At 59.9% G+C, this 24,997-nt stretch overlaps 2 protein-coding genes and 1 long non-coding RNA gene across 5 annotated transcripts in view; 2 read left to right on the plus strand and 1 right to left on the minus strand.

Annotated features, from left to right (window-relative positions):
- VPS45 (vacuolar protein sorting 45 homolog) overlaps nucleotides 1-5,744 on the plus strand; it is a 53,735-nt gene extending 47,991 nt beyond the window's left edge. For 2 of the 3 annotated variants that reach the window (XM_037501446.2, XM_054690880.1), the window contains exon 15: nucleotides 5,112-5,744. In XM_037501446.2, the coding sequence (XP_037357343.1) occupies nucleotides 5,112-5,199 (88 nt within the window). In that variant the 3' untranslated portion in view covers nucleotides 5,200-5,744. The other variant, XM_037501447.2, reaches the window with a different exon arrangement.
- Nucleotides 2,296-9,552, minus strand: LOC119237268 (uncharacterized). Its single transcript, XR_005123235.2, has 4 exons — nucleotides 9,490-9,552; nucleotides 8,380-8,458; nucleotides 7,242-7,592; nucleotides 2,296-2,715 (listed from the first exon to the last, which is right to left on the minus strand). It is a non-coding gene; the product is annotated as an uncharacterized LOC119237268 (long non-coding RNA).
- A 523-nt stretch (nucleotides 9,553-10,075) lies between these two features.
- PLEKHO1 (pleckstrin homology domain containing O1) lies at nucleotides 10,076-17,687 on the plus strand. Its single transcript, XM_037499604.2, is given in 7 exon segments — nucleotides 10,076-10,135; nucleotides 10,593-10,739; nucleotides 14,606-14,746; nucleotides 15,356-15,460; nucleotides 15,820-15,921; nucleotides 16,890-17,121; nucleotides 17,124-17,687. Coding segments are annotated over 7 exon segments (1,218 nt in total). The 5' UTR covers nucleotides 10,076-10,108; the 3' UTR covers nucleotides 17,588-17,687.
- Nucleotides 17,688-24,997: the final 7,310 nt, after the last annotated feature.

Here is a 24,997-nt window from a genome sequence, read left to right on the forward strand (position 1 = left end):
GAGGCTCTGCCGAAGAGGGCTGAGTATGCAAGAAGACGTGGGTAATAAAAAATAAGTTTTCTTCAACGCAAATGCAGAAAAAGAAGAAGCAAATAAACTGGGGTGGGGGGAGGGAGATCAATAACTGAGTGGGACAGAAATAGAGACACGCAGTAGGTGCCAGTCTGGTTCCTGAGCAGCTGCTCTTCCAGATTTCAGGCCCTTATAAGGCGCTGATCTCGGCAGCCCAGTGCCCAGTCTCTCCCCTCTGGGACACTTTCTTTTGCTTAAGGTAGTTTGAATGGGCTTGTGCTTCTTGCAGCCAGAATGTCGATTTTAGGAAAATACTGTTTTCTTACAAGTTTATAGGATGTGCCTATTTGTATAGTGTGTAAGACCCACCATATTGTACTTGCGTGTTTGCTTCAGAATTTGTTGGTTAAACAATAATTAACTTGGAAGGAACAGCTCAAAAATGCTAACTCTGTGTAGTGGCTCAAGAGTGACTCATTTGCTTCTCTATTTCCTGTATTATCTACATGCCTATGTGTTTATGATCAGAAAAAAATACTAAAATGTTCTGCGAGTTCTAAAAAAGCCATCCGTGTGATGCTCCTGGGATTATTAAGCAGCAAGTAGCCGGTTTGCTCCCCTCAGTGCAGGCCCACGACCTGCCCCGTGTCGCCCTCCCCAGCTCACTGACCGCCTTCTCGCAGATGTCATTAGAAACCGGGGCTGAATGGGGCCTGGTATTTATAAATCGCTTTCCGGGCCTCTGTGGTCTTCTGGAAGGCAGTGTAGCGTAGCAATTAAGGCACAAACGCCAGTGCCAGGTGACTTTTTTAAAGTCCCAGCTTTGCGGGGTGTCCACTTATATGACCTTAGGCAAATTGTTTTAACTTTTTTGTGCCTCCATCTTCTCAACCATAAAACGGAGGCAGTAATAACTGCACATGGCTGTTGTAACAGCTGGGTTATGTACTACAGTGAAAGGCTTAGAAGAGAATCTGCCACAGACAAGCACTCAATAAATGTTGCTTTTTGCTGCTGCAATTGTAGTTGCTATTAGACTCAGGGAAAGCAAGTGAAAGCAGACGTTGGTGACTCATCATACCTCTTCACCCTGCATCACTTCACTTGGGAACCCCTCCTTTCTCATCATCCAAGAGCGGGACTAGACTGTCATCCCAGGTGGGACTCTCCGGGCAATGATAAAAGTTACTATAAAGGCAGTGCCAGCGCAGAGACCTCTGTGGTTCTGAAAAAACTGAGTGGTCAGTTTCCATCTGTGCTCACTTAGAAGTTCCCCTGTGAGGCCACCAGCGTGAGTTCCCCTATAACGAATGAGCTTGCGCAGACTTCGGCCCCCGGTTGCTGCAGCCAGGGTCTGAGGCTGGTTTCGTGGGTGTGGGTGTGGGTGCGCACGCCGGTGGCCACTATTGCTGTGGCCGCTCTGACAGATTGGCGTGTCTTGCGTGTCACCACATCATATCAGATGGTGACCGCCTCGCAGACCTCTTTGCAACTGATACTGCAGGCAGCTCGGTCCCCAGGAGCCCAGGACCTGTCTCTGGCGCCATGGTCTGGCCCGTCATCTCTCCCCCACGATACCCCGGTGCATGCGCGACACTGGAAACACGAGGAATCCTGCTGGTGGCTTCTTTGGCCAGGTCTTCCCAGCGGGAGAGGAAAAGGGACCGAGGACCCTGCTTGCTAGGTCTTGCTTTGCTTTGCTTTTTGTTTTTCCCTGAGTGAAGTGCCCAGCGCTCAGCTGGGAGCTGGGAAGAGTCGCCACGTTTTCAGCTGCAGTTTCGTGGTTTGGAAGCGAGTGTCTTAGGCGGGAGCAACCTCAATGGCATTGGGTATAATCAAGGATTTATTTTATATCTTAATTCAGTGTCTCCCAAGGTCTGTTCTATGGATAATTTGTTCGGGGAGATAGTGATAGATTTTCCCTTTAAAAGGGATTCCTTAGCCACTCACTTTGGGAAACACTTCATCCTTCTCTTGGCAGGTCACAGTTTACATTAGCTTGGTAAAGGTTCTGAGAACCTCCGGAGTAAAGACCCCCATTCAGCTTGTTTTTTCCTTTATTGTAATATATGTGAATGTGTAAAAAGAGTATTGTAACATGTAAGTCAGAAAGTCCAAGAACCTAACGAACGCCCCTGAAGCTTTTCCCCGACTCCACACCTGGACGGCCCGGGCGCCGCCTGTACCGCATCCCCGCTGCTGCCCCGCAGGACGCCCCTCCATGGTGTGTTTCGTCCCCTTGCTTCAGTGGGGGGGGGATCGCCCCTTTATTACGTATCTATGAATTTCTGACGACTGTGTTATTTTGCTTATTTTTGAGCTTTATTTAACAGTGGCGTCAGGCTACACTCAGCGCTGCCTCTCGGCGCCCGGCGGCTCCTCGGGGCTTTGTTCTCTGTCAATGCCGCGCGCCGTTCGCGTCCCCACGCCCCGCCTGTGGACACGCGTGTGTGTCATCTTCTTTTCTTTGGTTTGCTGTTACTGTTGCCTCTACGGAGGAGCATCAGGCGGACACGAAAGCCCAGGATTGTTACAGAATGTTCCGTCCACCTGTTTGGGCACGTTGGGAGCTCGCAGGAAGGTGCGTGTGGACCAGCTGCTTCAGGCAAGGGTCTGTTCAAAGCAGGAGGAGCTGAAATTCAGAGAAAATAAGATGCCCCTGTCTTTGAAGATCCTATGGTCCAGCGATCGAGTCAAACAAATCTGTGAATCACAAAGTGTGGAGGAACAGTAGTAAGCGTAGGGAAGGCCGCGGGGCTGAGGAGAGCTCCTGGAGGAGCGGCCCAGGAGTTGGGCTTTAGGAGAGGCATCGTTCCTTGGCTACGTGCCAGGCGCGGGCACACTTCTGAATGACACGCGCAAAAGCAAAAAGGTGTGGGACCAAAGCGGCTCCCAGAGCAGTGAGCTGAGGGCACAGAACGTTTTTCGTGGGGTTTTTTTTTTAGCTTTTAGAAGTTCCCTCCTCTCCTCTCTCCTCTCTCCCACTCGCCTGCCCAGCGCCAACAGCTAAGTGCTCAGGGGTAACCGGAAGCTTGTTAAGGCAGATCTTTTTTCTTATTATCTTCCTTCAAGTGTTTTTTTCCATTACATTCACTTTTTTCATTACAACCCTTTTCATTACACCCCATTTTTTCATTACACCCCTTTTCAGATTTGATTTTAGATTCCCTTAGTGTCTTTGGTATAACAAGAAACTTGGAAGCAACTTCTATTTGTGGAGTATCAAAGAGAAGGGGGGGTTGGTTGTACATGTAACCTGCTTGGAGCACTGTTGTTGAATTCAGTTACTTTAGTAATGACCATGTGAAATGCTGTGAGGGGTGGCTTCTAGCCCTTACCAAAGACTTAAAAGTAAAGACACTCATTTTGCAGCGTGTGGCATAAGATTTTTGAATTTGACTTTTTAAAATAAGGGCTTTTTTCTGCCCACCTTCCTTCTCTCCAGAGTCAGAGAGGTCTGTCCTTAGACAGCGCCAGGCCAGCAAGTGGGGGTGTGGGCCCGCTGAGCTGGCGCCGGCACTCTGTCTGGGCATCTTGTGTTGAGGCTGAGACGTGATCTCTCCCGTCTCTGGCCAGAGCCCCTTCAGGTAGGAATCATGACAGGTGCCCCTCGTCCACCTCCCAGGGCCACTCCGTAGTGGATGCCTGGGAAAGAATTTGTTCAACCGTTCTGGCCTGAACCGAGTCGGACTACAGCGCCACAGGAGGAGGGTTTTAATTTGCTTTTTAAGAGAACTGATTATAAGGCCTCCCTGGTGGCACAGGGGTTAGAGTCTCAGTGCTATCAAGCTATTGCCACTGCAACATGAGTTTGATCCCCAGCCAGGGAGCTACCCACACGGCACAGCAGACCTCTCCTGTCTCCCCACTGCTCCCCTCAGCAGTATATTTTGGTAGATCTGCCTCCCTGCTCCCCACCCTTTCTCTGGTGAGTCCTCTCATCCCTACCCCCACACCTCTGACTATACCCCAGTTCTTATATGCATAAATAAATCTTTAAAAAAGAGAGAGAGAGAGAAACTGATTTTAAAACAGCTCTAGAAAAGTCATTGTTGTTGTTTTTTATGGTCTAAATTTGGGGGACAGATACCAATATGTTCATCGCCCATAATTTGAAAAGCATTCTGCAGTGACTCACCAGAGTCCCCAAATAGATACTTTTTAAAAGTCACAATGGCCCCAGGAAACGAAATTAGGCTTGGCAAATATAAATAGTAAGTGTTTTCTCTTTGCAGTCAAGAATGTGGAGTCCTGATACCCAGAGGAGGATCTTGAAGCATAATTTCAGGAAAGTCACTCCTTCCTTTGCACATGCAGCAGGATCTAGAGCCAACCAAAGGTCGCCTGATAAATTGCTATTGGGTTTCTCAGCACCGTTAATTACTGCTTAACCAGTTCTTACCAAAAGTCACTAATCAAAGACATCTTGTGTAATCTTTCAAACAAAACGCAACGCTACCTCATTTCCTGACACTTTTTTCTGACCTCCAACTGTCTTTACTTTCTGAAGAGGAATAATAGCATCTGTTTCATAGGTAGATACACACACACACACACACACACAGAGCTTCAGGCAGTTCTCAGAACAAAATACAAACATCATTACTAGGCCACATTTATGAAGGGCCTTGAATTTTAATCTACATTATTTTCTAAGCAAAACGAATATTTTAAAGCCGGGAGAAGTCTTATAAAGGGGAGAGTAAGCAGTGGAATCTACTCTGTATTTTAGAAAAGTAACGCTGGTGTCACTTTCGGGTCTGCCTTGGATGAGGGAGACGTTAGGGCCACGAGCAGCTACAGGACAATAGAAGACTGGTGCTTGAGTGACGTGGTTCTGGGCTCCTGGCTAGACATCTCAAACCTGAAACACCAGCCTTAACAGCTTTTGCAAGTTTATTGATAAAAAAAAAACATAGCGAAACCTGGGGCGGAACACCAAGGGGCTTTCCCTCCAGTCAGGAGACGCCCGTGCTGGACCCGCGCCTCAGGCCAGTGCTGCCTGTTACCTCTTCGTCGGGTCACTTGTCAGGAGCAAGATCGTCCATGTTGGGAGATGCTTTTTTTTGCTTTTGAGTAACCTCAAATCTACTGATCAGTTTCCTAGAGGAAGTTCTAGCTTCTGGACTGCACAGCCGGGGCAAGGAGAACGCTCAGATAACGGCGAGGCCGGCGAGCCGAAGGTGAAATGGTGCCGAGCGAGGATGGCGCGGCTGCCCGCCCGCCCGGGGCCCCCCTGCGCGGAGGTGATGGAGAAGAGCGCGGGCTTCCTGCCCGTGGCGACCCGTCTCCAGGTAGCCCTGACTCCTGAACTCTCGGCACAGACACCAAGACTCCCGGTGAGGAGCTGGGAGTAAGTCTAGGCCCTTCCCGAACCCCTTTCTCGTGGTGTCTTTAGCCGGTGAGGAGATGTGTTGCTTGTGTGTTTGACAGCACAGTCACTCCAGCTCCTGATGGATGTTGTTTGGCTCTTACTCGAGAAGGGGGTTCTCGGAGCTTAGGGGGTGGAGCAGAAAAGCCACCGTCCGAAGCTCTGGCCTCCTCTCTTCTCTGGACCCGTTACTTTTCATTAACCACATTCCCGCAAGCTCACTTCTGAAAACTCCTCGTGTTCCTGTAGAGAGCCAGCCACAAATTGTTGCGCCCCCACACTGCAGGGCTCTGCGGCGCTGGGCAACCATGTATGACTACAATAAAACTTTGTGAAAAGATACAGATGATTTGTTTTTGGTTCTTCGGGATTAATAACCATTTATGGGAATTCACGAGAGCAGACGGGTGCGCCTTTATACCAAACATCGAGAGGGCCTGGCCGCTCCCCAAAGGACGTTTCAAGTGTGTCAAGGCAAATAGTAAATTATTATTATTTTTTTTTTTTTTTTAGAGGCATGTTTTATTTATTTATTTATTTATTTATTTATTTATTCATTTGTTTGTTTTGTTTATGCATGCACTGGGTACAGTCAGAAGCGCGGGAGGGTGAGAGAATTCACCAGAGCCAGAGCGGGGAGCAGAGCAGGCAGAAGGACCGAAGTACACTGCTGAGGGGAGCAGCGGGCGGCAGGAGAGGTCTGCGCGCCATGTGGGACCCTCCTCCGGTGGCTGGGGAGCAGCCGGGGATCGAACCGGCGCTGCAGAGGCTGCTGGCAGCTTCGCAACCCAGCGCTCAACCGCTGCGCCACCGGGGAGGCCCCAAATAGTAAATTCTGATGTCACTTTCTCTTCTCTTGAAAGCACTGGAAAGTCATGACATTGTTAAAGCCCTGATGTCATTCTCAAAACACAGCCAACGGCACAGCACAGTCTCCCCCAGTTCTCTGCAAGTCCTTTTATATAGTTTTTGCCTCTTTCATGTTGATGAAAAGTCTGTCAGGCTCAAATCTAGGTCACGTTTAGTGACTTTAGGAATGTCCTTCAGTCTCTGTGGCTCAGTTTACTCATCTATACAACGAGTGTCCTCAAGTCCCTTCCTCCAGGGTGTGAGGATTAGCGAGGTAATAGGCGCAGAGCGCTCAGGACACTGGCACCCTGCGGACACTGGCACCCTGCGACATGGATACAATCTGACTAATTATGGTAAACAATTCGTTTCCTGATTCCTGTCTCTAAAGTTGAGGATACAAAACCACTACACAAGATGATTGGATTCCTGTCAGCCCCCATGTAGGGGGTTAGCAGTTCAAGAAATAAAGGGAGAAGCTGAGAGGTCATTCTGGCCAGCCCCCTGCCCAGGCCTCTCTTCGGTTCTTTCCCTCCCCTGTCCTCACATGAGCCCCAAAGCTTTCGTCCCGCCGATTACGAAATCTAAAATCTTGTTTTGCTTTTGCAAGTCCCTTTGGAACTTTTTTTTAAGTTGCTTTTGTGTAAAAAGTGAGGCTGCCTTCACTTAGGGAGGCAGTATTTTAAATGCAGCCGTTGACAAGTTATAGAGTCTTCAAAGGACGAGCAACCCCTCCTCCCGGAAAGATCGCCCCCACGTCCCTTCTTGACAAGCTGCCCCTTTGGAGTAAGACACAGAGGAGCAGAGACCTTCCGCGTCATTCTCCCTCACCCGTCCCATCGCACTGCTCGGCTGCCACCCAGCCCGAGCCAGGAACCCCCCCCCACCACCAGCGTGTCTGGGGCCAGAAGTTGGTTTTGCCTTATTAGGGATCAAAGACCCGTATCTTTATTTAAGATTTACAGAGCTGATGCCATTATTAGTTAAGGTCTCCGAGGCTTTTACTGACCTGTCCCGCATGGGTGGAAGTGGGCTAGTCAAAACCTCCGTGTCCCGATTATAAACACCACGTCACTTGGTGTCAGCGAGACCGCTGTTTGGGTCACAGCGTCTCCCAGCAAGCTCCTGAGCAGCGACTCGCAAGTCTTGTCTCTGAGAGCAAACGTCTTCCTCCCTTAAGTGAAGTTACTCTTAAAATATTCAGCTGAAGAATGAAGCTCCTGGCAGTTGTGCCTTCCTGGTGACCACGCAGTCAGGGCGGTTCCCCCTTCTTGAGTCCCTCGTCTCCTGCTCTCGCCTCTCCAGAAGAAACTGGCTTGAGTTACTTTTGTCGTTTGTGTGGTGGTATCACACTCAGAAGCTAGAGAAATGTGTGAAGGACCCATCAGTTCTTCCTGTGAGATTTCTCCTGGGAGAACTGGCCTTTGGAAACAGTTCCCAGGTAGATCCCTAATCAGGTATGGGGGGTGGGCAGCAGGGGAAGGCCAGAGTGGGGTGAGATACAGGAGGAGGAGTAACAGCCCAGAGGGAGGCAGGGGCAGGGAGAGAGCGTGGAGCAGCAAAGGAGAAAGAGAACCAAGATTTATGTAACGTCTTGAGCAGCAGACAGGCAGGGAAGGTTCTACTGCCCACATGCATCTGCTCTGGAATCTGAAAATTGCTCTGGAGGATTTGGAGTTTTTAGCAGTCCCTCGCCTGGCGTTCCACGGGCTCCAGCTCCTGCCTGATGCAGCCAAGGCCCCTCACCCGGCGTGCGGGAGCTGCTTGCATGTTGACTAAAACCAGGGGGAAGATGGGCAGGGTGTGAATTACTTGATCTCCCTAAACCAGCAGCTGCTTGAACTATAAACCCCAAGGCCCCATCTACCCTCCTGGCCAGCAAGCCCCACCGGTTGACCAGGGTGTCGCGCCTCCCCGCTGATGGCGGGGGCCTGGATTTTCTCATTCTTCTAAAATCACTTTTTAACAGGGTGGGAAACAGAGATGGCGGGTGGGAAGGGAAGGGTGACTTGGGGAGGGTGTGTGTGTGTGTGTGTGTGTGTGTGTATGTGAAACCAGAGAGCAGTCAGACTGGGGGGCAGGCGGTTGACTTGTTCCCCAGGCCCTGTGTCCTCATTTTCCAAGGGGAAATAACATATTCTCCGTACTTCACAAGGTAGCGCCGAGGAGTCCAAGAAATGAAATTATATATAGGAGCGTTTGCAAAGAACGGATGTCTGTATCCATCTAAAAAGAGGAATTCGTATAGTCAGTGAAAAATGGTGAAGAGGAATCTGACCGGCTGCGAGAGTCGGGGGAGAGGAGAAGAGAGCGGAGCCCCCTCCTTCATAGGACCCGCAGAAAAAGCCAAGCCCACGCACTCCTCAAACCCCAAATTTAGCCAACACGGTCCTCTCCCTGGACACATCTCCACCCACCCCCCCCAGCTCCCCGCCTTCAATCGGCGTGTGTTGAGGGGCCACCACTCAGGCAGTGTCCCGCAGTCACTACTCAGTCATGAGCCCTACAGGGCGGCTTTTATCTGTCTGAGGACCCCCCCCAGGCCGCGCACGGATCTCCCCAACTTCCTTGCTGACGAACTTGAGGCTCCTCCCTCACGGTCTCACGTGGGGGCAGGGGGAGGCCGAGGCCTAAAGAAATTAGTAGCTTGACCTAAGGCACAGGTGGCGATGCAGCCGGCACCAAACCGGGGCTCCTGACTCCCCTGTTCCCATTAAATATGGGGGGTGGGGAAGAAGCGGCTGCTGAGACGCCGCCTGCCCTGCCCGCTCTGCAGTGGACCCGGGGGCGGCGGGTCAGCGCGGGGCGCCCCAGTCGGGGCATCCTGGGGTGCTGCGCCCTCCGCCGTTCTCGGGGAGGGGTGGGGCCCGCAGGTGCGGATCTCCCGTGTCAGCGCAGCGGGGCGAGACACCCCGGCAGCCGCGAGCCCAGGCCGCACCTGGAGCTGTATTTAAAGCACTGGGGCGCGGGGGGTCGGGGTGCTGGGGGGCGGTAGACAGCGACCCCCCGCCGCGCAGAGCCGCCGCGCCCCGACCATTCTGCCCCCCTCGCCCCGCAAGTGGCGACCCAATGTCCACCTCGCCCTCGGGGTCGCTCTCCCGGGGCGCCCATAAGGCCTGAGGCTCCGCGAACTGCCAGAGCGGCGCGTCGGCGGCCCCTTCTCGGCCCCCGCGACCCCCCGCACCCCGATGCCCGCGGGGGCAGAAAACTTTTCCCGGCGCTTGACCCTCCCAGCCGCCACCGCCCGCGCCGGGCACCGGGTTCCAGAGGCTTCCAGAGGCTTCCGAGGCTCCAGCGCCGCGGCCTCCCGCCCGCGCGCCCGTCCGCGCTCGGGCGCCGCCGCTGTGGGTTCGCGCCCCGCGCCCGCCGCGGTCGGGGCCCCGCTCGGCTCCGGCTCCACCCGCGCGGCGAGGGGCCGGGGTCCCCAGGGCCGGGCGCGGGCCCCGGCGGGGCGCGGGGCGTCCGCTCGCCCCTCCGCGAGCCAGAAACAAAGGCGGGGGGCGGGGGGCGGCGCCGGCTCGCGATTCGCCCTTTATTCCGAACCCGCGACGTCAGCGCCGCCGATGGGCCGCGGCCGGGCCGGGCCGCCCACTGCGCGGGCCGGGGGGGCGGCGGCCGGGGGCGCGGCGGGCGGCCGGGCGGGCGGCCGGGGCGCGGGCCGCGCGGGCCGGCATGGAGGGCGCCGGGGGCGGGGGGCGGGCGCGCGGGCGGGCGGCGCGAGGGGGGCCGGCCCTGCTGTAACCGGAGCTACAAAGGAGGGCGAGTCCGCGCGGGAGGGCGGAGCGCGCCGGGGGCCTCTGCCCGCCTCCCCCGCAGGCGCCCCTCCGAGCGCTGCGCCCCGCCGCGGGGCGCCGGCCCCTGCCGCGCGCCGGGAGGATGAAGAAGACCCACTCCGCCAAGAGGGTGAGCGGCCGCGGCCGGGCCGTCGGGGGGCGCGCGGCCGCGGGGGCCCGGCGGGGGCTTTGTGTGCGCGCCCGGCTCGGGGGTCCCCGCGGCTCGGCCGCCCCCGCCCGCCCGCCCCGACCGGCGCCGCCCGCGGGGGCCGGGACAATGCGAGGCGCAGTTGCAGCCGCCGGCCCCGGCGCGCGAGCGGGGGGCGCCGGGGGGACCCCGCGGGCAGCTCCGGGCCCGGCCGGCCCCGCCGCCCGCGCACTTCGGGCTGTTTGTGCGGGAGGCGCGGGCGCGGCGGGCGGGCGCTGCTCGGGGAGATGCCCGCAGAAGTGGGCACGGGGCGCCGGGCTCCCCGACTCCAGCCTCCGGGGGGCGGGCCCCCGAAAGCGGGGGAGCGGGCCCCGGGGACGCGCGCAGGCCGGACCCGACGGCGCCGGCCGCTCACCGCCCTCTCCGCGCCCCGGAGCAGGGCCCCCAGGACGGCAGCCACCCGGCGGCGGCGCCCGAGAAGGTCGGCTGGGTGCGGAAATTCTGCGGAAAGGGGATTTTCAGGGAGATTTGGAAAAACCGCTACGTGGTGCTGAAGGGGGACCAGCTCTACGTCTCCGACAAGGAGGTAGGCGCCTCCCGCCCGCCGCCCGGCCTCCGGGGGTCCCCCGCGCCCCGCACCCCGCTTTGACCCCGCGCGTCTGCGGAGGAAGGTCACCCCTTGGGGGAGACCCGACCCGGAGTTGGAAGTTGAGCGAGCGCGTCGCGGGCGGGTCTCCCCGGCCGCCGCGGCGACCCCCGCCGAGGGGAGCGAAAGTTGCGCGGGTCCCCCCCCCGCCCCCCAGCCCCCGCCCGGCCGCCGCGGGAGGTGGGCGCTCCTCGCGGTCGCTGCCACAACGCGCGGCTCAGCCGCGGCTCCCTCCGGCTGCCTCCCGCTCCGAGCCCCGCGCGCCCCCCTCCCGGCCTCGGCTGGGGCGCAGGGGGGTCCCCCGGCCGCGCGGCCCCAGAGTCACGGAGGCGCCGCGGGCAGAGCCGGGGCCGGTGCTCGCGTCCGCCGGCGCCGCGGCTCACGGAGCGGGAGGGGCGCGTGGCTTCCCCGCTCCCGGCCCGCCCCCGTTTCTGTCAGAGAGGGAAAATGGAGTTCGCACCCCCAGACTGCCCCCGGGAGCCTCGGCTCGGAGCTGAACTGAGGCGCGTCCACACTGGGCCAGAACCTGAGCCCAGACCGTGGGATCCGGACTCGGCCCCCTCGCGGGGTCAGCAGCGGTGCCGGCGCCGAGAACTGCCCCGCGGGCCCCAGGGCGGCCCCCCGGGAGGGCGCCCCACCTGCCCGGCCGCGGCCCCACCGGGCCCAGGGCGGGAAGTCTCCTCCTCCTCTCCTCTTCTGCTTTCTGCCGCAGACGCTCATCCCGGCGGCGTTCGGGTAAATAAATCCTTTTATGGTGCTGACAGCCGCGGAGTGAGCGCCCCAGAACAGTCGCCAGGCGCGGGGCGGGCAGCGCTGAGCTGGGCCCGGGGCGCCCCCTCTTTATGGCGCCTCAGCCTTGCTGTTCACACTGAGCTGGGAGCTGGCCGTGAAGCCTCTGACAGGATGGTTTACTTTTGGGGGTCACCTCTCCCCCACCCCAAGTGCGAAGAAGGTTTTGTCTGCAATTTGCCCGCTTTCCAGTTTGGTTTAGCCTTTCCGGTGAGAGAGAAAAGAAAAGAAGCAGCAAGTGTCACAACGCATCTCCTGCTCCCCAGAACTTCAGCAGGGCAGGAAGTGCTAGTGAGACTCGGGGAGACCTTCCCGCGCGCCAGGGGGGAGACAGGACGGCAGAGCCGGCGCGGGAAGGGCGGGATGGCCGGTGTGCGGCTTTTTCTTGTTCGTGTTTGTCCAGAGAACAGAATCTGGGGGCACGAGCGTCCCCCTGACCTTGTTCGCGGAGGAGGGGTCCAGAACAAGCTGGGGTGACCTCAGCCCGGCCTGTGAGGTGTCCTCTGAGTCAGGAGCGTGTGACTGGCCGTGGGGCCGACTGCCCCCCGCCGGGAGGGCACAGAAGAGGGCGGCCCTGTGCTGCTGCTCCGCTCTGACCACCCTCCATGCTCCCTGGCCTGGGGGCCCGGAGCTGACCCAGGACTCGAGGCCCTCCTCTGCCCACTCCCCGAAAACCGCAGAGCCGGGGCGTCAGCTTGGCCACCACGCAGTGTCGTGATGGGCACTCACAGGTAGCGCCAGCAGGCCCGGCCCTGGCCCTCCCGCCTGCGCTGCTCTTTCCTCAAGCTTCCTCGCAAAGGCAGGGCCTGCTCAGCCTCGTCCCCCGCAGCCCCCCGCAGCAACCCCCCTGCGTGCGTGAGGGTCATCTCCCGTGCCTCGCCGAAGGGCCCCCCCTTCCAGGGCGGGCAGGCCCTCTCGGAACACGGTCAGCCGATGAGCCTCCTGGCGGAGGGAGCCCCGCTCCCGTGTTTTCAGGCAACACGGGGAGTCCTTCTCTGTGGGCCAAGGGCCCGGGAAGGAGGGTTGACTCTGGGAGGAGGCGATTGTCAACGAAACTGGGGGAGTACGATGGGAAAGCAGGGACTGGGGTCTTGGAGGCGCCCGTCCTGCCCAGGCCCCAGACGGACTTTTCCGACCATGGGCCCCACCTGTCCCCTGCCCAGGCTTCACCTCCCTCTCCTCTCCCTGAGCTGCTTATCAGCCCCCCAAGCCAGAGCACCCCTCCCTTCCTCTCCACCCCTTCCCTTCCCTCCTTCCCTCCCCCAAGGAAAGCAGAACAAGCAGCCCTCTTCCCCTGGCTCCGCACACACACCCAGCACTTTCCTTTCCAAGATTTCTGGCCTCTGCTGATAGCCTGGACTCAGGAGGGGGTGAGGAGCAGCGATGCCTCACCCCAAAACCATGCCCCCGGCTTCTGGGAATTGTTTTCGGCCACCCTGGCCAGCCTCTTTCCTGCTTGTCATAATCCTTCACACCCTCTGTCCTTCCCCAGTCCAAAGCCGGGGAGCCCGGAGCAGCCGAGCACCCACAGGATGTCAGGAGCACCCACAGGATGTCAGGAGCACCGCCCCTGAGCTGGCTACAGCTGTGTGGCCCCGTGCGTCCAGCTGCAGCCAGAGGCCAGGCCCTCGCGAGACTAGGCCGGTGGCCACGTCCCCACTGAAACAGTGAGAACCGGGGGGGTGGGCAGTAGCCTCCACACACACAGCTCCCGGTTCAGAGCTTGGCAAGTGGGGAGACCCCCGGGAAATGGCTCCCATCAGGGAAGGTAGGGCTCTTCCAGGGAAGAGGTGCCTCCTGTCACCCTTTGAGTTCTAACAAGACAAGTTCTAGCGATTTTGCTCATCCAGGAAAACGTGACCAGCTCATCTCCAGGGTCTTCCCACCCCACTCAAGGAGCAGAGGGTAAAGGGTTTCCTGAGCAGGCCGCTCCGGCCGGGCCGAGACTGCATCTCCTCTCCCCTGGTGCCAAAGCCATCTGCCGGCCGAGCTTCAGAGGACCAGGCCTGTGGGCGCACCTTGGGGGAGAGGTGGAGACTTGAGAGGCTTACACGGCCCTCGGAAGAAATGTTCATGGGATCCGCTTGCACGCTCAGAGAAGGCAGGCCGGGGCGGAGGATGTGGATAGAATTGTGGTCTCTGATTAGACATTGAGCATGAGAGAAGAGCCAAATGCGGATCAAGCTGCTGAGGGTAGAACCGGGGTTTGAGAGAAATAGTTCAAGCAGGAAGGGCGTAGTTTAGAGACGAACTTCCCAGCGGTGAGAGACTTAGTCTCTCAAGCTGGACTCGTGGAAAGAGATGGCAGATTTTTTTTCCCAAGTTGCAATCTAGTCCTGGGGAGGTTGCTCTCCACGGCCATCCATGGCTGGAGGGGCCTCTCGGGGGTCGTAGTGCCTGGGAGAGCGCCTGGGAGAGCGGAAGGAGGCGTGGGGACCACAGGAGCATTTTGCACCTTGTCAACAAACCCAACAAACTGGACACACCGCTGTGCCCTGGAGCCGCAACTCAGAAGCGGCCGAGCTGGTGATTGGGGCAGCGCGTGTCCCGGGTGGGAGCCAGGCCCGGTAGCCACAGGGGAGGCCGGAGGGGACGTTCATTCCCTCCCCGCACCCCCAGGGGCTGGCCCTGCCTTTATCTCCTTCCACTGCACGATCAGGGGCCGCCTGGGCCTTGCTTACTTCGGGGTGATTGGCTCCCCTTGTCAGCCATGGAAGCTGTGTCCTTTGAAGGCAGAGTCGGGGGTGGTGATGAGAGACACCCTGGGATTCTGGACACGGTGGTGTGTCTGAGGAGAGCGGGGGACCCGCCTGAGGAGTCGGGACGTGGGGCTGCCCCAAGCTGTGCGCCCCCACCCCACCCCCACCGTCACCGCCCCGGTGGCTCCTGGGACAGCCCCGGCCCGTCACACCTCCCCCTCCTCAAGCTTCTGGTTCCCAAGACTGCTCTCCGCTAACAGACTGGAGGCAGGGACGGGGTCATTTTATCTTCACCACCTCCCTGCCAACCTCCCCTAGGTAAAAGATGAGAAAAATATCCAAGAGGTGTTTGACCTGAGTGACTATGAGAAGTGTGAAGAGCTCCGGAAATCCAAGAGCAGGAGCAAGAAAAATCACAGCAAGTTTACTCTGGCCCACTCCAGGCAGCCGGGCAACACGGTACGTCACCCGCCGCCTTCCTTTGGGGCCAGGGGCAGGAGAACTTCTTCCCCCTTCGGATGATCTCAGCTCAGAGTCCTGCGTTGCTCTTCTGCCATTATTATTTAACCTAGAACACTGCGGCCATCTCCTCCCCTCCGGGCCGGCCAGCCTGTAAGGTGTCCACGCACACCCGGTCTCTCGCGGACACAGGCGTGCGCGTTTGTCTCCGGGGAGAAAATTGCTTCTCCTTGTACCACGAGCCGGTTGAAGTTCCGAATCCAATTCCTCTTATCTGAGGGAGCCCGGGAAGCCACTCCTGTCACAGTCTTATTTCTTCAGACATTTCAGGATCTTTGTTTTAGTGCCTGGCCTTCGCCAAGCCTGCTGCGGGCCTCGCCAGTGGCAAGTTACTGGCGCTTCCCTGGCCGCCGCCCCCCCAGGTCGTTCCTGACACAACCCCCGGGCGGTGGCAGTTCACGCCAGCAGGGGCTGATGTCCTGGTGTCAGGCCTGGTCCCAAAACAGAGTCGCTGGGCCCGAGAGGATGAGATGATCATGTCCCCTTTCCCCGCTGGCGAGGCGAGGCGCCCGCTCGCACGCGCTGGCTGAAACAAGCCTCTCGCCACAGGCACCCAACCTCATCTTCCTGGCGGTGAGTCCAGAAGAGAAGGAGTCGTGGATCAGCGCCCTCAACGCTGCCATTACCCGAGCCAAGAACCGCATCTTGGATGAGGTCAGGGGACCGGCCGCGGGGAAGGGCGAGGGGCGCGGGGCGGGGGGCCGCTGGGACGAGGCAGACCCTGTGGAGCTGCCCCCACCGGCTCTGCGTCTCCGTTTCCCTTTTGAAAACCCTGTTCTCCTCCCGCCACCATGTCTCACCTGCCATTTCCTCTTGGCCCTTGGGGTGCTGGCCCTGCCGTGGCTTCCGGCGTGGGGTACGGAGGTCCCTTGCCCCAGGCCTGCCCCCGGGACCCCCGCCTGGGAGGTCGGGACTCTAAGCAGTGCAGGGGGTGGGTCCACTTCCCGGTCCACGCTTGTTGGGGCCTCGGGCGTGCCAGGGCGAGAGTCTCTGACGTGGGCCTGACTCTGCAGGTCACAGTCGAGGAGGACAGCTATCTGGCTCACCCCACGCGGGACAGGGCGAAAATCCAGCACTCCCGCCGCCCCCCAACTCGGGGACACCTGATGGCCGTGGTAGGTAGCCTGTGAGGAGATAGAAATTGGCAGAGTCACCGCCACATCCTCTCCGACGCGGCGGCTCAGCCACCCGCGGCACAGCTGGGAGGCCCCGGGATGCCCACGCCGAGGGCTAGGGGCGCCCTCCACTCTGCCCCCCGCCCGACTCCTCCGGGCCAAGAGTTCCTTGGGCCCTACCGTGAGATCAGAAGGCCCTGCCCTCGATGCATGTATCGTCTTGGGAAATGAGATACACCTCAGGTGAAAAACAGAGGCGGTGATGACCGTCCAGGCAGTGAAGGCGGCAGGTGGGTGACATCGGGGCCTCGGGCTGCCAGGGAGCAAGGCCCGTGAGCGCCAGCACGGAGAGCCGGGCTTGCTGGCCCCGGCGCGAGCTCGAGGCCGGGTGTAGCGGAAGGACGGAGCTGGGGCAGAGCCTGGCTTGGCGATTTGCGTTCTCTGTGGTTCCCTGAAATGTGTCTCAGCTATAAAGTGAGGCCCTTCTCACGTCTACCCTGAGGAGCCGCAGTGAGGAGCGACTGAGACAGCGTATATAAGACACGTCCGTGGTGGTGAACACCCTTTTCGCTGTTTTTTTGTAATGACAGCATTCTGGGAGTAGAAGGACGAGTTTTATCATCAAGCCGGGGCTCTGAGAGCCACAGAGCTGGGCGCTTGCGTGTGCGGGGCCCGGGGCAGAGGTGGAAAGAGGCAGGGGGTGTCAAACCCAACTCGGGGTCCATCATGCTGAGCACAGAGACACCCCAGGAAGCTCAGGCTGGAGGATGTAGGCCCCAGGCAGGAGAAATGACTTGAAATCACAGGAAAATAAAAGAAGTTGCAATCACTATTCAGTCAGAAATCGCCCCTAGAAGCCCAGGCCCGTCGGGAGGGGCCCGGAAGGCCGGGACGCTGCCGGCTTCAGGCTCGAGGGAGCCCGGCTGGCGCCCCTGTGACCCCCCTCGGGCCCGCCCTCTCCTCCCCAGGCTTCGACCTCTACCTCGGACGGGATGCTGACCTTGGACCTGATCCAGGAGGAAGACCCTTCCCCCGAGGAGCCGACCTCCTGTGCCGAGAGCTTCCGGGTGGACCTGGACAAGTCGGCGGCGCAGCTGGCGGGCAGCCGGCGGAGAGCAGACTCGGACCGCGTCCCGCCCCCCTCGGACCGGGCAGGCGGCCTCCCGCGGCCTTGGGAGAAGCCAGACAAGGGGGCCACCTACACCCCCAGGCGCCCAAGAAACTGACCCCCACAGAGAAGGGCCGCTGCGCCTCCCTAGAGGAGATCCTGTCTCCGCGGGACGCCGCCCGCCCCCTGCAAGCGCGGCCGGAGGACCCCCGGGCGCCCGCCCCGGCCCACCCGGCACAGCTGTCCCGGATCCAGGACCTGGTGGCCAGGAAACTGGAGAAGACTCAGGAGCTGCTGGCAGAGGTTCAGGGGCTGGGAGACGGGAAGCGAAAGGCCAAGGACCCCCCTCGCTCTCCCCCCGACTCGCAGTCAGAGCAGCTGCTGCTGGAGACGGAGCGGCTGCTGGGGGAGGCCTCCTCGAACTGGAGCCAGGCCAAGAGGGTGCTGCAGGAGGTCCGGGAGCTGCGGGACCTCTACCGGCAGATGGACCTGCAGACCCCCGACTCCCACCTCAGACAGGCCGCCCAGCACAGTCAGTTTCGGAAGAGCCTGATGTGAGGAAGGGGCCGGGCCTGAACTCGGGGAGGCAGACAGTGTCGCAGGAGGAACCTTTTTTATTTACCTCAGTCAAAAACAAAAAAACAAAAACGTAATCAAACTCGTCGCTCTTGCTGATGCCCCAGCCTGCCACGGCCCTCCCGCCCCCGCCCTCCTTACCCCACCCCTCCCGCCCCTCATCTCTGTGAGACCCCAGCTGCCCCAGGTGAGAGGAGGGGACCCCGGAGCAGTGTTAAGCTTTCACCTGAAAGGGCACAGCCTGACCGTACACCTGCACCCCACCCCCCAGAGCCAGCAGGAGCTGCAAGGCCAGGACAGGCTGCAGGGGGCGGGGGGTGGGGGGGCTTTCTCGTGTCTCATTCCAGGTTTTCAATCTGAGGGTGAAATTTCAGCTGCGCAGCTCTAGGCTATGGACGCCAGCACCCCCATCCGCGCGCAGGGCCGTGAAATGCACCCCGGGCTTGAGGCGTTGCTGTGGGGCTAGAAACTCCAGGCGACTGCTCACGGGGCCTTGCTGGGCTGGCGGAGACTGGGCTGCCCCAAGGTGCCCCCCCAGCTCCCCTTCCCGTCACTGACTCAGAGACACGGCCCCCGAGAGTCGGGGTGGGCTCGGGCGCTGGGCGCAGGGCCTGGCGTGGGGAGCAGCTGACCCCCAGAAGAGTCAACTAAGAATGAAACTTATTTGTGACATAAGCGGGGTCGGGGAAGGGGAAAACCAGGCGTGTGTCCAGGTTCCTCTTTCGGCCAAGCCAGGGCTTCCTGTCCCCTCTGCCTCCGCAGACCTCCCCCTGCACCAGCCAAACCCTGACTTTAGAAAAACATCTTTTTGCCTGGCAGCTGCCTCCCGCCTCCCCAGGCGTGTGCTCTCCCCAGGCGTGGCCGAGATTAGGCTTCCTGACAAGCACGAGGGGAGCTGTGAAGACAAGGATTTGGGAGAGAAGGGAGCAGAGAGAAGACGTGCAGCAAGTCAATGAGGGCTAGAAACTCTCCAGTGGGCACCTGGCAGCTTCTCCATCCCCCTCCAAGGCCTCTCACCTGGGCAGCCAAGAGCGAGAGCCTCACGGGGAGCAGAGAAAGGGGAAACCGAGCACAGACTGCCCGTGGGTCAGGCTGTGAGGCGCCCTGTTGTGGCCTTAGGACGCTGGGGTGGAGAAGGGGAGAAGAGGCCTCTGTCCTGGTGGCAGAGGCAGGCCCAGGGCAGACGGATCAGGAGTCCCGGAGCCCTCGGTGGAGTTTCATAGGCCTTAATGCTCTCTCAGGGAACCAGGCAGGGAGGCAGGCCCAGGCCAGGCAGGTGAGCTGGGAGCCAGGCAGGCAAGGGAGCTTCCTGGACCCCCCCCCCAGAATCTTTGCACCCCTTCTCTGGCTCTCTCTGGCGTTGTCTCGTGGCCTTCCTCAGAGTGGGCCTCCTCGCTGTGCTGCTGCTGCCTTTACCCCCTCCCCGGCACAGGTGTGGGCACTTACACACGTGCACACCCGCGCTCACTGGGCCCAGGTGTCCATAATTACAGGTGCACACGCCCTGTGCTCATGGCCCTCGGCCCTGCCCCCACGCTTGGGTGCTGCCCCCTGCACTCAGCGCCGGGTCATCAGGGTGCACTTGTGAAGCTCCAAGTCTCGCTTAAAATGATATTTTCTTTTTTAAGTCTCCATCTTTGTATTAATTTTACCAGCATTTTCCCTTTCCTCCTTCCTTGTTGTTCCCACATAATGAAAAAGACAAAAAGCAAGAGTGACGTGTGTACCCCAACATGCCAGTTATCCGTGGCTCCCAGGGGAGCTGGAGGATGGAGGGTGATGCCGGAGAGGAGACGGGAGGGGAAGAAGGAAAGAAAGATGAGGGGGCGCTGGGAGGCTAAGAGCTGGACTCTGGGCTCTCGGGGGCCTGGAGCACCGCACTGGGCCCCCACAGTCCAGCTTTGGAACCAGACAGATCTGGTTTCAAGTTCTGACTCTGCCCCTTTGGGGTTACGAGGTCCTGGGCAAGACACGCTTTCCAAGGGCCACCACAGTCGTCTGCAAAGTGCAGGGGGTGTTGGGTAGGAAATGTGGGGCACTCGTGGCCGCTGACCTGCGGTGGCGGCAGCTGCTGCTATTATTAGTGTGACTCTCTGCGAGCAGCGGGCTCAGGCGGGCTCAGGCGGCGGGAGGACAGTTTGCAGGCGGCCTGGGGCGCAGGAGCTGGTCAGGGCTGGGGCTGCCTGAACTTCAAGGAGAGACAGGCCCAGAGCTGTGCCGAGGCCCCGAGAGGTGGGGAGAGAGCGTGGTCCCGTCTCCAGAAACCTCAGCGCTCGGCACACAGCCAGGCTGCCCGCAAACCTGAGGCGGCTGCGCGTGGCTTCTGTTCGGGAAGGCGGGGTGTGAGCCCGGGCGCCGGGACAGGGGGGTGATGTGGTTCCTCGTCTTCCCTCCTCCCGGCTCCTCTTCCCCTCACGCTGACATTCCAAGTTCTTCTCCTGCAGCGCCCTCCCTCCCCGTCATCGGTCACAGCGACCCTGGTAGGTCGGCGGGGGCCTCACTGCCCGGTGGCCTGCAGACAGCTGGGGGGCGGGGAGCAGGCTTCTTCCTCTCCCCCACCGAAGACTCCGCTGTGTTCTCTTGCACACATGGGAAAGGAAGCCGTGACGGGGGGGCGGCGAGGGCAGCCGGGACACAGCTGAAGTGGGTGACATTTTCCTCAACCTTTCCGGCAGTTTGCAATACATTGTGAGGCAGAGGGTTTGGGGGAAACAGAGAAAGCCACAGCCCTGCTCCCCCTCCCGTAGGAAATGTCTGAGGTGTGACTGGAAGGCTGATGAGTTCATTTGCATGCGGGTCCCACCGCCCGGCCTGGGTGGTTTAGGGTGAAGAGGCGGGGAGGGCCCGGGGAGAATCCACAAGTTTCTCCAACTCCTGCTCCAGCCTCACCCACCACACGCAGGTGCTCAGCCTAGCGCCAGGACCCCCGCGCCGCCGTCTCCCAACCCTCCCCAACCTCGTCCTCCCAGGAAGCCAGTCTCCAAAACTCACTCCCCTTCCCGAACCTCCCGGGCAGCGCCTTAGCCCCATGCCGCGACCCTCAGCCCGCCGGCCCCCTCCGGGCCCCCCAGGCCTGGCAGGCCTCATTGCTGCTCTCTTCCCACTCCCCGTCTCTCGACAGCAGCCAATCCCCAGCCCGCTCGGGAGCCACACCATATATGGAGAGGTTGGAAAGAAACCCAAGTAAATGCAGGAGTGAGACACAGACACCCGCACGCGCGCACACGCACGAGTGTGCGCCTCCTGCACGTGACCCTGCGTCTGCGTGTGTGACCGCAGTCCGCGCCCCTGTCCCCGGCTCACCCCGCCCGCAGACCAGGGACCTGTCTGCTGTGCCCCTCGCCTGTGCCCCTGAGACCATCGCGCCACCAGTCGCCTCTGACCCAGATTCTCTGCGCTAATTAGAAGCTAACGAGATCTGAGGAACACCCGGCTAGACCCTCGGGGTCGATTAGTGCAGCCCGGGCGGCTCAGAAAACGGGAGATGGAGCCAGAAACGCCCGTGCCTCACCCAAACCCAACCCAACCCACCCAGGGCTGGGAGGCCGGCAGGGCGAGGATGCAAAATGAGGGCCAGCTTTAAAGCAGCCCCCGGGGAGGTCCCGAGTGTGGGCGCACTGCTTTCAGGTGGGAGAGCCGCTGGCCAGCACGGGCTCCCAGGCCCCCGCGGGTGTCAGGGCAGAGGGGCGCGCAGCCGGGAGCACGGAGCACCCCGCGGGCCTCCTCTTACAAAGGCGGGTCGCGGGAGAGCCACTCAGAGTCGTGGGTCGGAACTCGGATCTTCATCACCGGCTCCAGCGGCTCCACCTCCTCCTCGTGGCTTCCTGGTTCTCCCCCGTCACCCCTGCTGGCTCTGGACAGAGCTCCATCTCCTTCTTGCTTTCCGGCTTCCAGATATTAAAGCCATAAAAGCAAACAGCCCCTCCGCCCCAGAAGCAGAAGCGTGGACCTCAGGGAGAGCAGCCAGCCTGGGCCGCTGCCTAAACCATCACCTTCTAGATGACGCGTGGGAGGAAAGGGCCAGGAGTGGCAGCTGTGGAGTGGGGCTGGCAGGGGCCCTGCCCAGCACTGGGAGCCAGACCGCGCCGCCGAGCCCGCGCTGTGCTTCTGTCCCGGGCCTGCGCTCGCAGCTGCCATCCTGCCGTCCTGGCCAGGGGAGGCCAGAGGGGAAGGCCAGTCCAGGCGGGGACAGGCTGTCCGCTCTGCTGCAGCGGAGGCCCGCGCCGGGCCAGCACCTTGTCCGCAGACTGATGCCGGGACCTGGGACCTGAGGGCAGGCGGCTCACGTGCGCACCATGTCTGTATGTGGATGATTCCAGAATGCACTGCTCTGGCCTGAACCCCGCTCTGGGGTCAAAGCATTTAGACTCGAGTGCCTCTTTGGCATGGCTGCTTGGCTGAGTAACAGGCATCTTACGCCAACTCTGTGACAGATCTTTAAATAATGGTTCTCGCTGGCCCCGCCTCCTTCCCACTCAGGAGCCATTGCTGTTTGGACCTGGCTGTGCCTGTGACTCGCTTTGACCAGCAGAACTCGCTGCCGTGTAAGTTCCAGAGGTCCTGAGGCGTTCTCACTGGCCCTCTTCAAATGCAGCGGCTCGTAGAATCCTGGGCTGGCCCCCTTGAGAACGTGAGCCACATGGGGAAAGAGTTCCCGAAACCACCCAGAACCACCCCAACATCCAGGCCCCGGCAAGCAAGGTGGATGCTGCCCATCAGGTGAGACTGGAGCACCAGCCGCCAGGAACACAGAAATGTGAGAAATGAGCAGGTCGCTGTTGTTTTAAGCCACAAAGCTTTGAGGTGGTTTGTTAGCAGTAGAGGCTGACATTAAAATCGCACGTTTTAGAAGCGGGATGCAGCCGTAATTCACACCAAAATCTGTGGCATCGGCATCGGGCCCTGTTAGGGCTTGGACAGGCAGCAAGGAGGCCCTTGCGGAGGAAGGCGAGCAGGTGAAAGGGGCCGCCTGTGTTCCGGGGTGGTGGAGGAATTCTCGAAGCTGTCCCCTATGGTACTTGGAAGGTAGGAAGTGTCCCCAGTGGCCTGGGAGGTGGTGGCTGAGATTTCCAGGGAGACTGTTGCACGGGCCAGCAGGCTTTCTCTAGGGTAAGCGAATCAGGCTTTTTGCACCACTGGCCTCTGTGGCTGTCACCTGCGGCCTGGGTCGTGGTGGTGCAGGAGGCGCTCAGGAGCATGGGCATGGGGCACGCGTGCCTGGCAGTGGGCACCTGGACCATGGTGTGGGCGTGCATAAGTGTGCACACCTACGCCTAGAGGCGGGGCTCTGAGGGCGGCGTCACTCAGAGACAGGACGGGGAGGACGGGTGTCTACAGAAGTGAGACCGCCAGAGAACGCCAGAGCGAGCCCAGAGAGAGCCCAGAGAAAGAGTCAAGATTCTCAGGGGGATGGAGGGCTCGGTCGCCTCCCCAGGCGCCTGGCCCCCTGCATGCCAGCCGGCAGGCTTGCCACTACACTTTCCTTAGCCATAGACAATGAGACATGGCAAGAGAAAGGAACTATAAAAAGAACTGTTTGGTTTGCAAGCAAATTTGAAGGAAAGTAATAGAGACAGGAAAGTCTCCAGCCAGGGAGACAGGCACCAGCATCATCTGGTGAGGGGCCGCCCTGGCCAACGAGATGATGCGGGCGTTGGAGAGTGAGGGGACAGCGCTCGAGGATGGGGGACTAGGTTGAGTGCTACTAAGCTGCACTGGCCTCTTAGAGGGGTAAAGAATCAGTTACCTACTGACAGACCAAAGTCTCGCTCCTATTGCTTAAAGAGGTCTGAGCGCCTAAGGCAGGAAAGCCGTAAAAGACTAAGGCCCAACTCAGGACTTGATAGAGGTGCAGCGCTTCAAAGACTTTTTTTTTAAGACTTATTTTTATTTCTGCTACAAGAGCTGGGGTGCAGGCCAGATGGCAGGGGGTGAGAGGATTCCCAGAGACAGAGTGGGGGAAGATCCACTGAGGCAGATCCACTGAAACACAGCTGAGGGGAGCAACGGGGAGTCAGGAGAGGTCTGCTGCGCCGTGTGGATAGCTCCCTGGCCGGGGATCGAACTCAGGCCGCAGTGGCTGGTGCTAGCTTGATAGCACTGAGACTTAACCCCTGCACCACCAGGGAGGCCCTCAAAGACTAACTTTCCACCAAGTCAGGAACTAGACCCTTCAACCAAGGGACACCATGTGGGGAAGGTGGGGGCTCAGGCCCCTTCTCGCCTTTCCGCAGCCAGCCTCTGTGGGCTCCATGGCCTCCACCTGCAGCTTCGCTTCCCCCCAGGTTTCATCGCCCACACGTGATATCGTGTTATTGCAAAAAGCACTTGGGAGCGTGAGCACGGGGCAGCACCCCCGGGATCGCGGACACCTGGGCGGAGCGGCCGGCGAGCAGGGCCACGCGTGTACAAATACAGACACCTGGGCCGAGACGCCAAAGCTGGGAGAGAGTTGGGCGGGGAGGGGGCCTGGGAGACTCGTTGCCGCCTGTCCCCTGCCCAGCCTGCAGGTGTGTCTGTGTACCCGGCCCCCTGCTTCGGCATTAAAGTCCCGTCAAGTGCCAAGGGTTCCACATTTCTTTCCATTTGCCAGAATCAACCATGAGCCTGCCCGGCCTGGGGAGTTGCCCCACACACCAGTTGTGCTGAATCAGGGCCTGGGGGCGAAAACCCCGGCTGGAACAATGACTTGTGCAGTGGGGCAGCTGTGCCCTTGGATGTTGGCTGTCCCTGCAGATGGCGGTCTCCCCTACACAGGTGACCCCCCCACCTCCTTAGAAGTCAGCACCACCTGCCCCTGGGAAAGGCAATGCAAAAGCCCCTCCCTGAAAGGGTCAGGATGACAACTAAGACACAGCACATTTCAGCTGAGAACGTGTTGGGCCTCATAAGGGAGAAGGGACTAGTGAAGACCCGCGTACCCCAGGAGCAGAAGAAGACTGCTGTGGACTCAATTTTGAGTGTTTGATCAAGCACTGAATGAAAAACTGGGTAGGAGTTGATTAATTGGGGGGTACTCTCTTGGTATATGGGGTTTATACTCCAGCTAGGACCCCCCAGGGATGATTCAAATGAGCTATCCGTGTTTCCCTAGAAGCCTGGGGCAAGTGGTGGCCAACACCAAGCAGAGCTGAAAGGCTTGAACTGCCACATCTAACAGGGCTCCGAAGCAGAGTGGCATGAGCGGGCATGAGCGGGCATGCTGGGATAGATCTGTCATTCGGTTCCTGAACACCTCCCACAGGGTGATGTCCCATGGAAGGTCCAGAAGACACACCAGTCACCACAGTCATCAGGACAGGCCGGGAGGCTCCGTGCTGCCTGCCTCCCAGCCTCCCCGCCCCCTGCCCTCGTGCACCCTGGCACGCCTGCCTCGCTGCCCACTGGTCCAGC

This window comes from Talpa occidentalis, unplaced genomic scaffold, assembly GCF_014898055.3.
Source record: "Talpa occidentalis isolate TD23 unplaced genomic scaffold, MPIMG_talOcc4v2.1 talOcc4.9, whole genome shotgun sequence".
Lineage (NCBI taxonomy): Eukaryota > Metazoa > Chordata > Mammalia > Eulipotyphla > Talpidae > Talpa > Talpa occidentalis.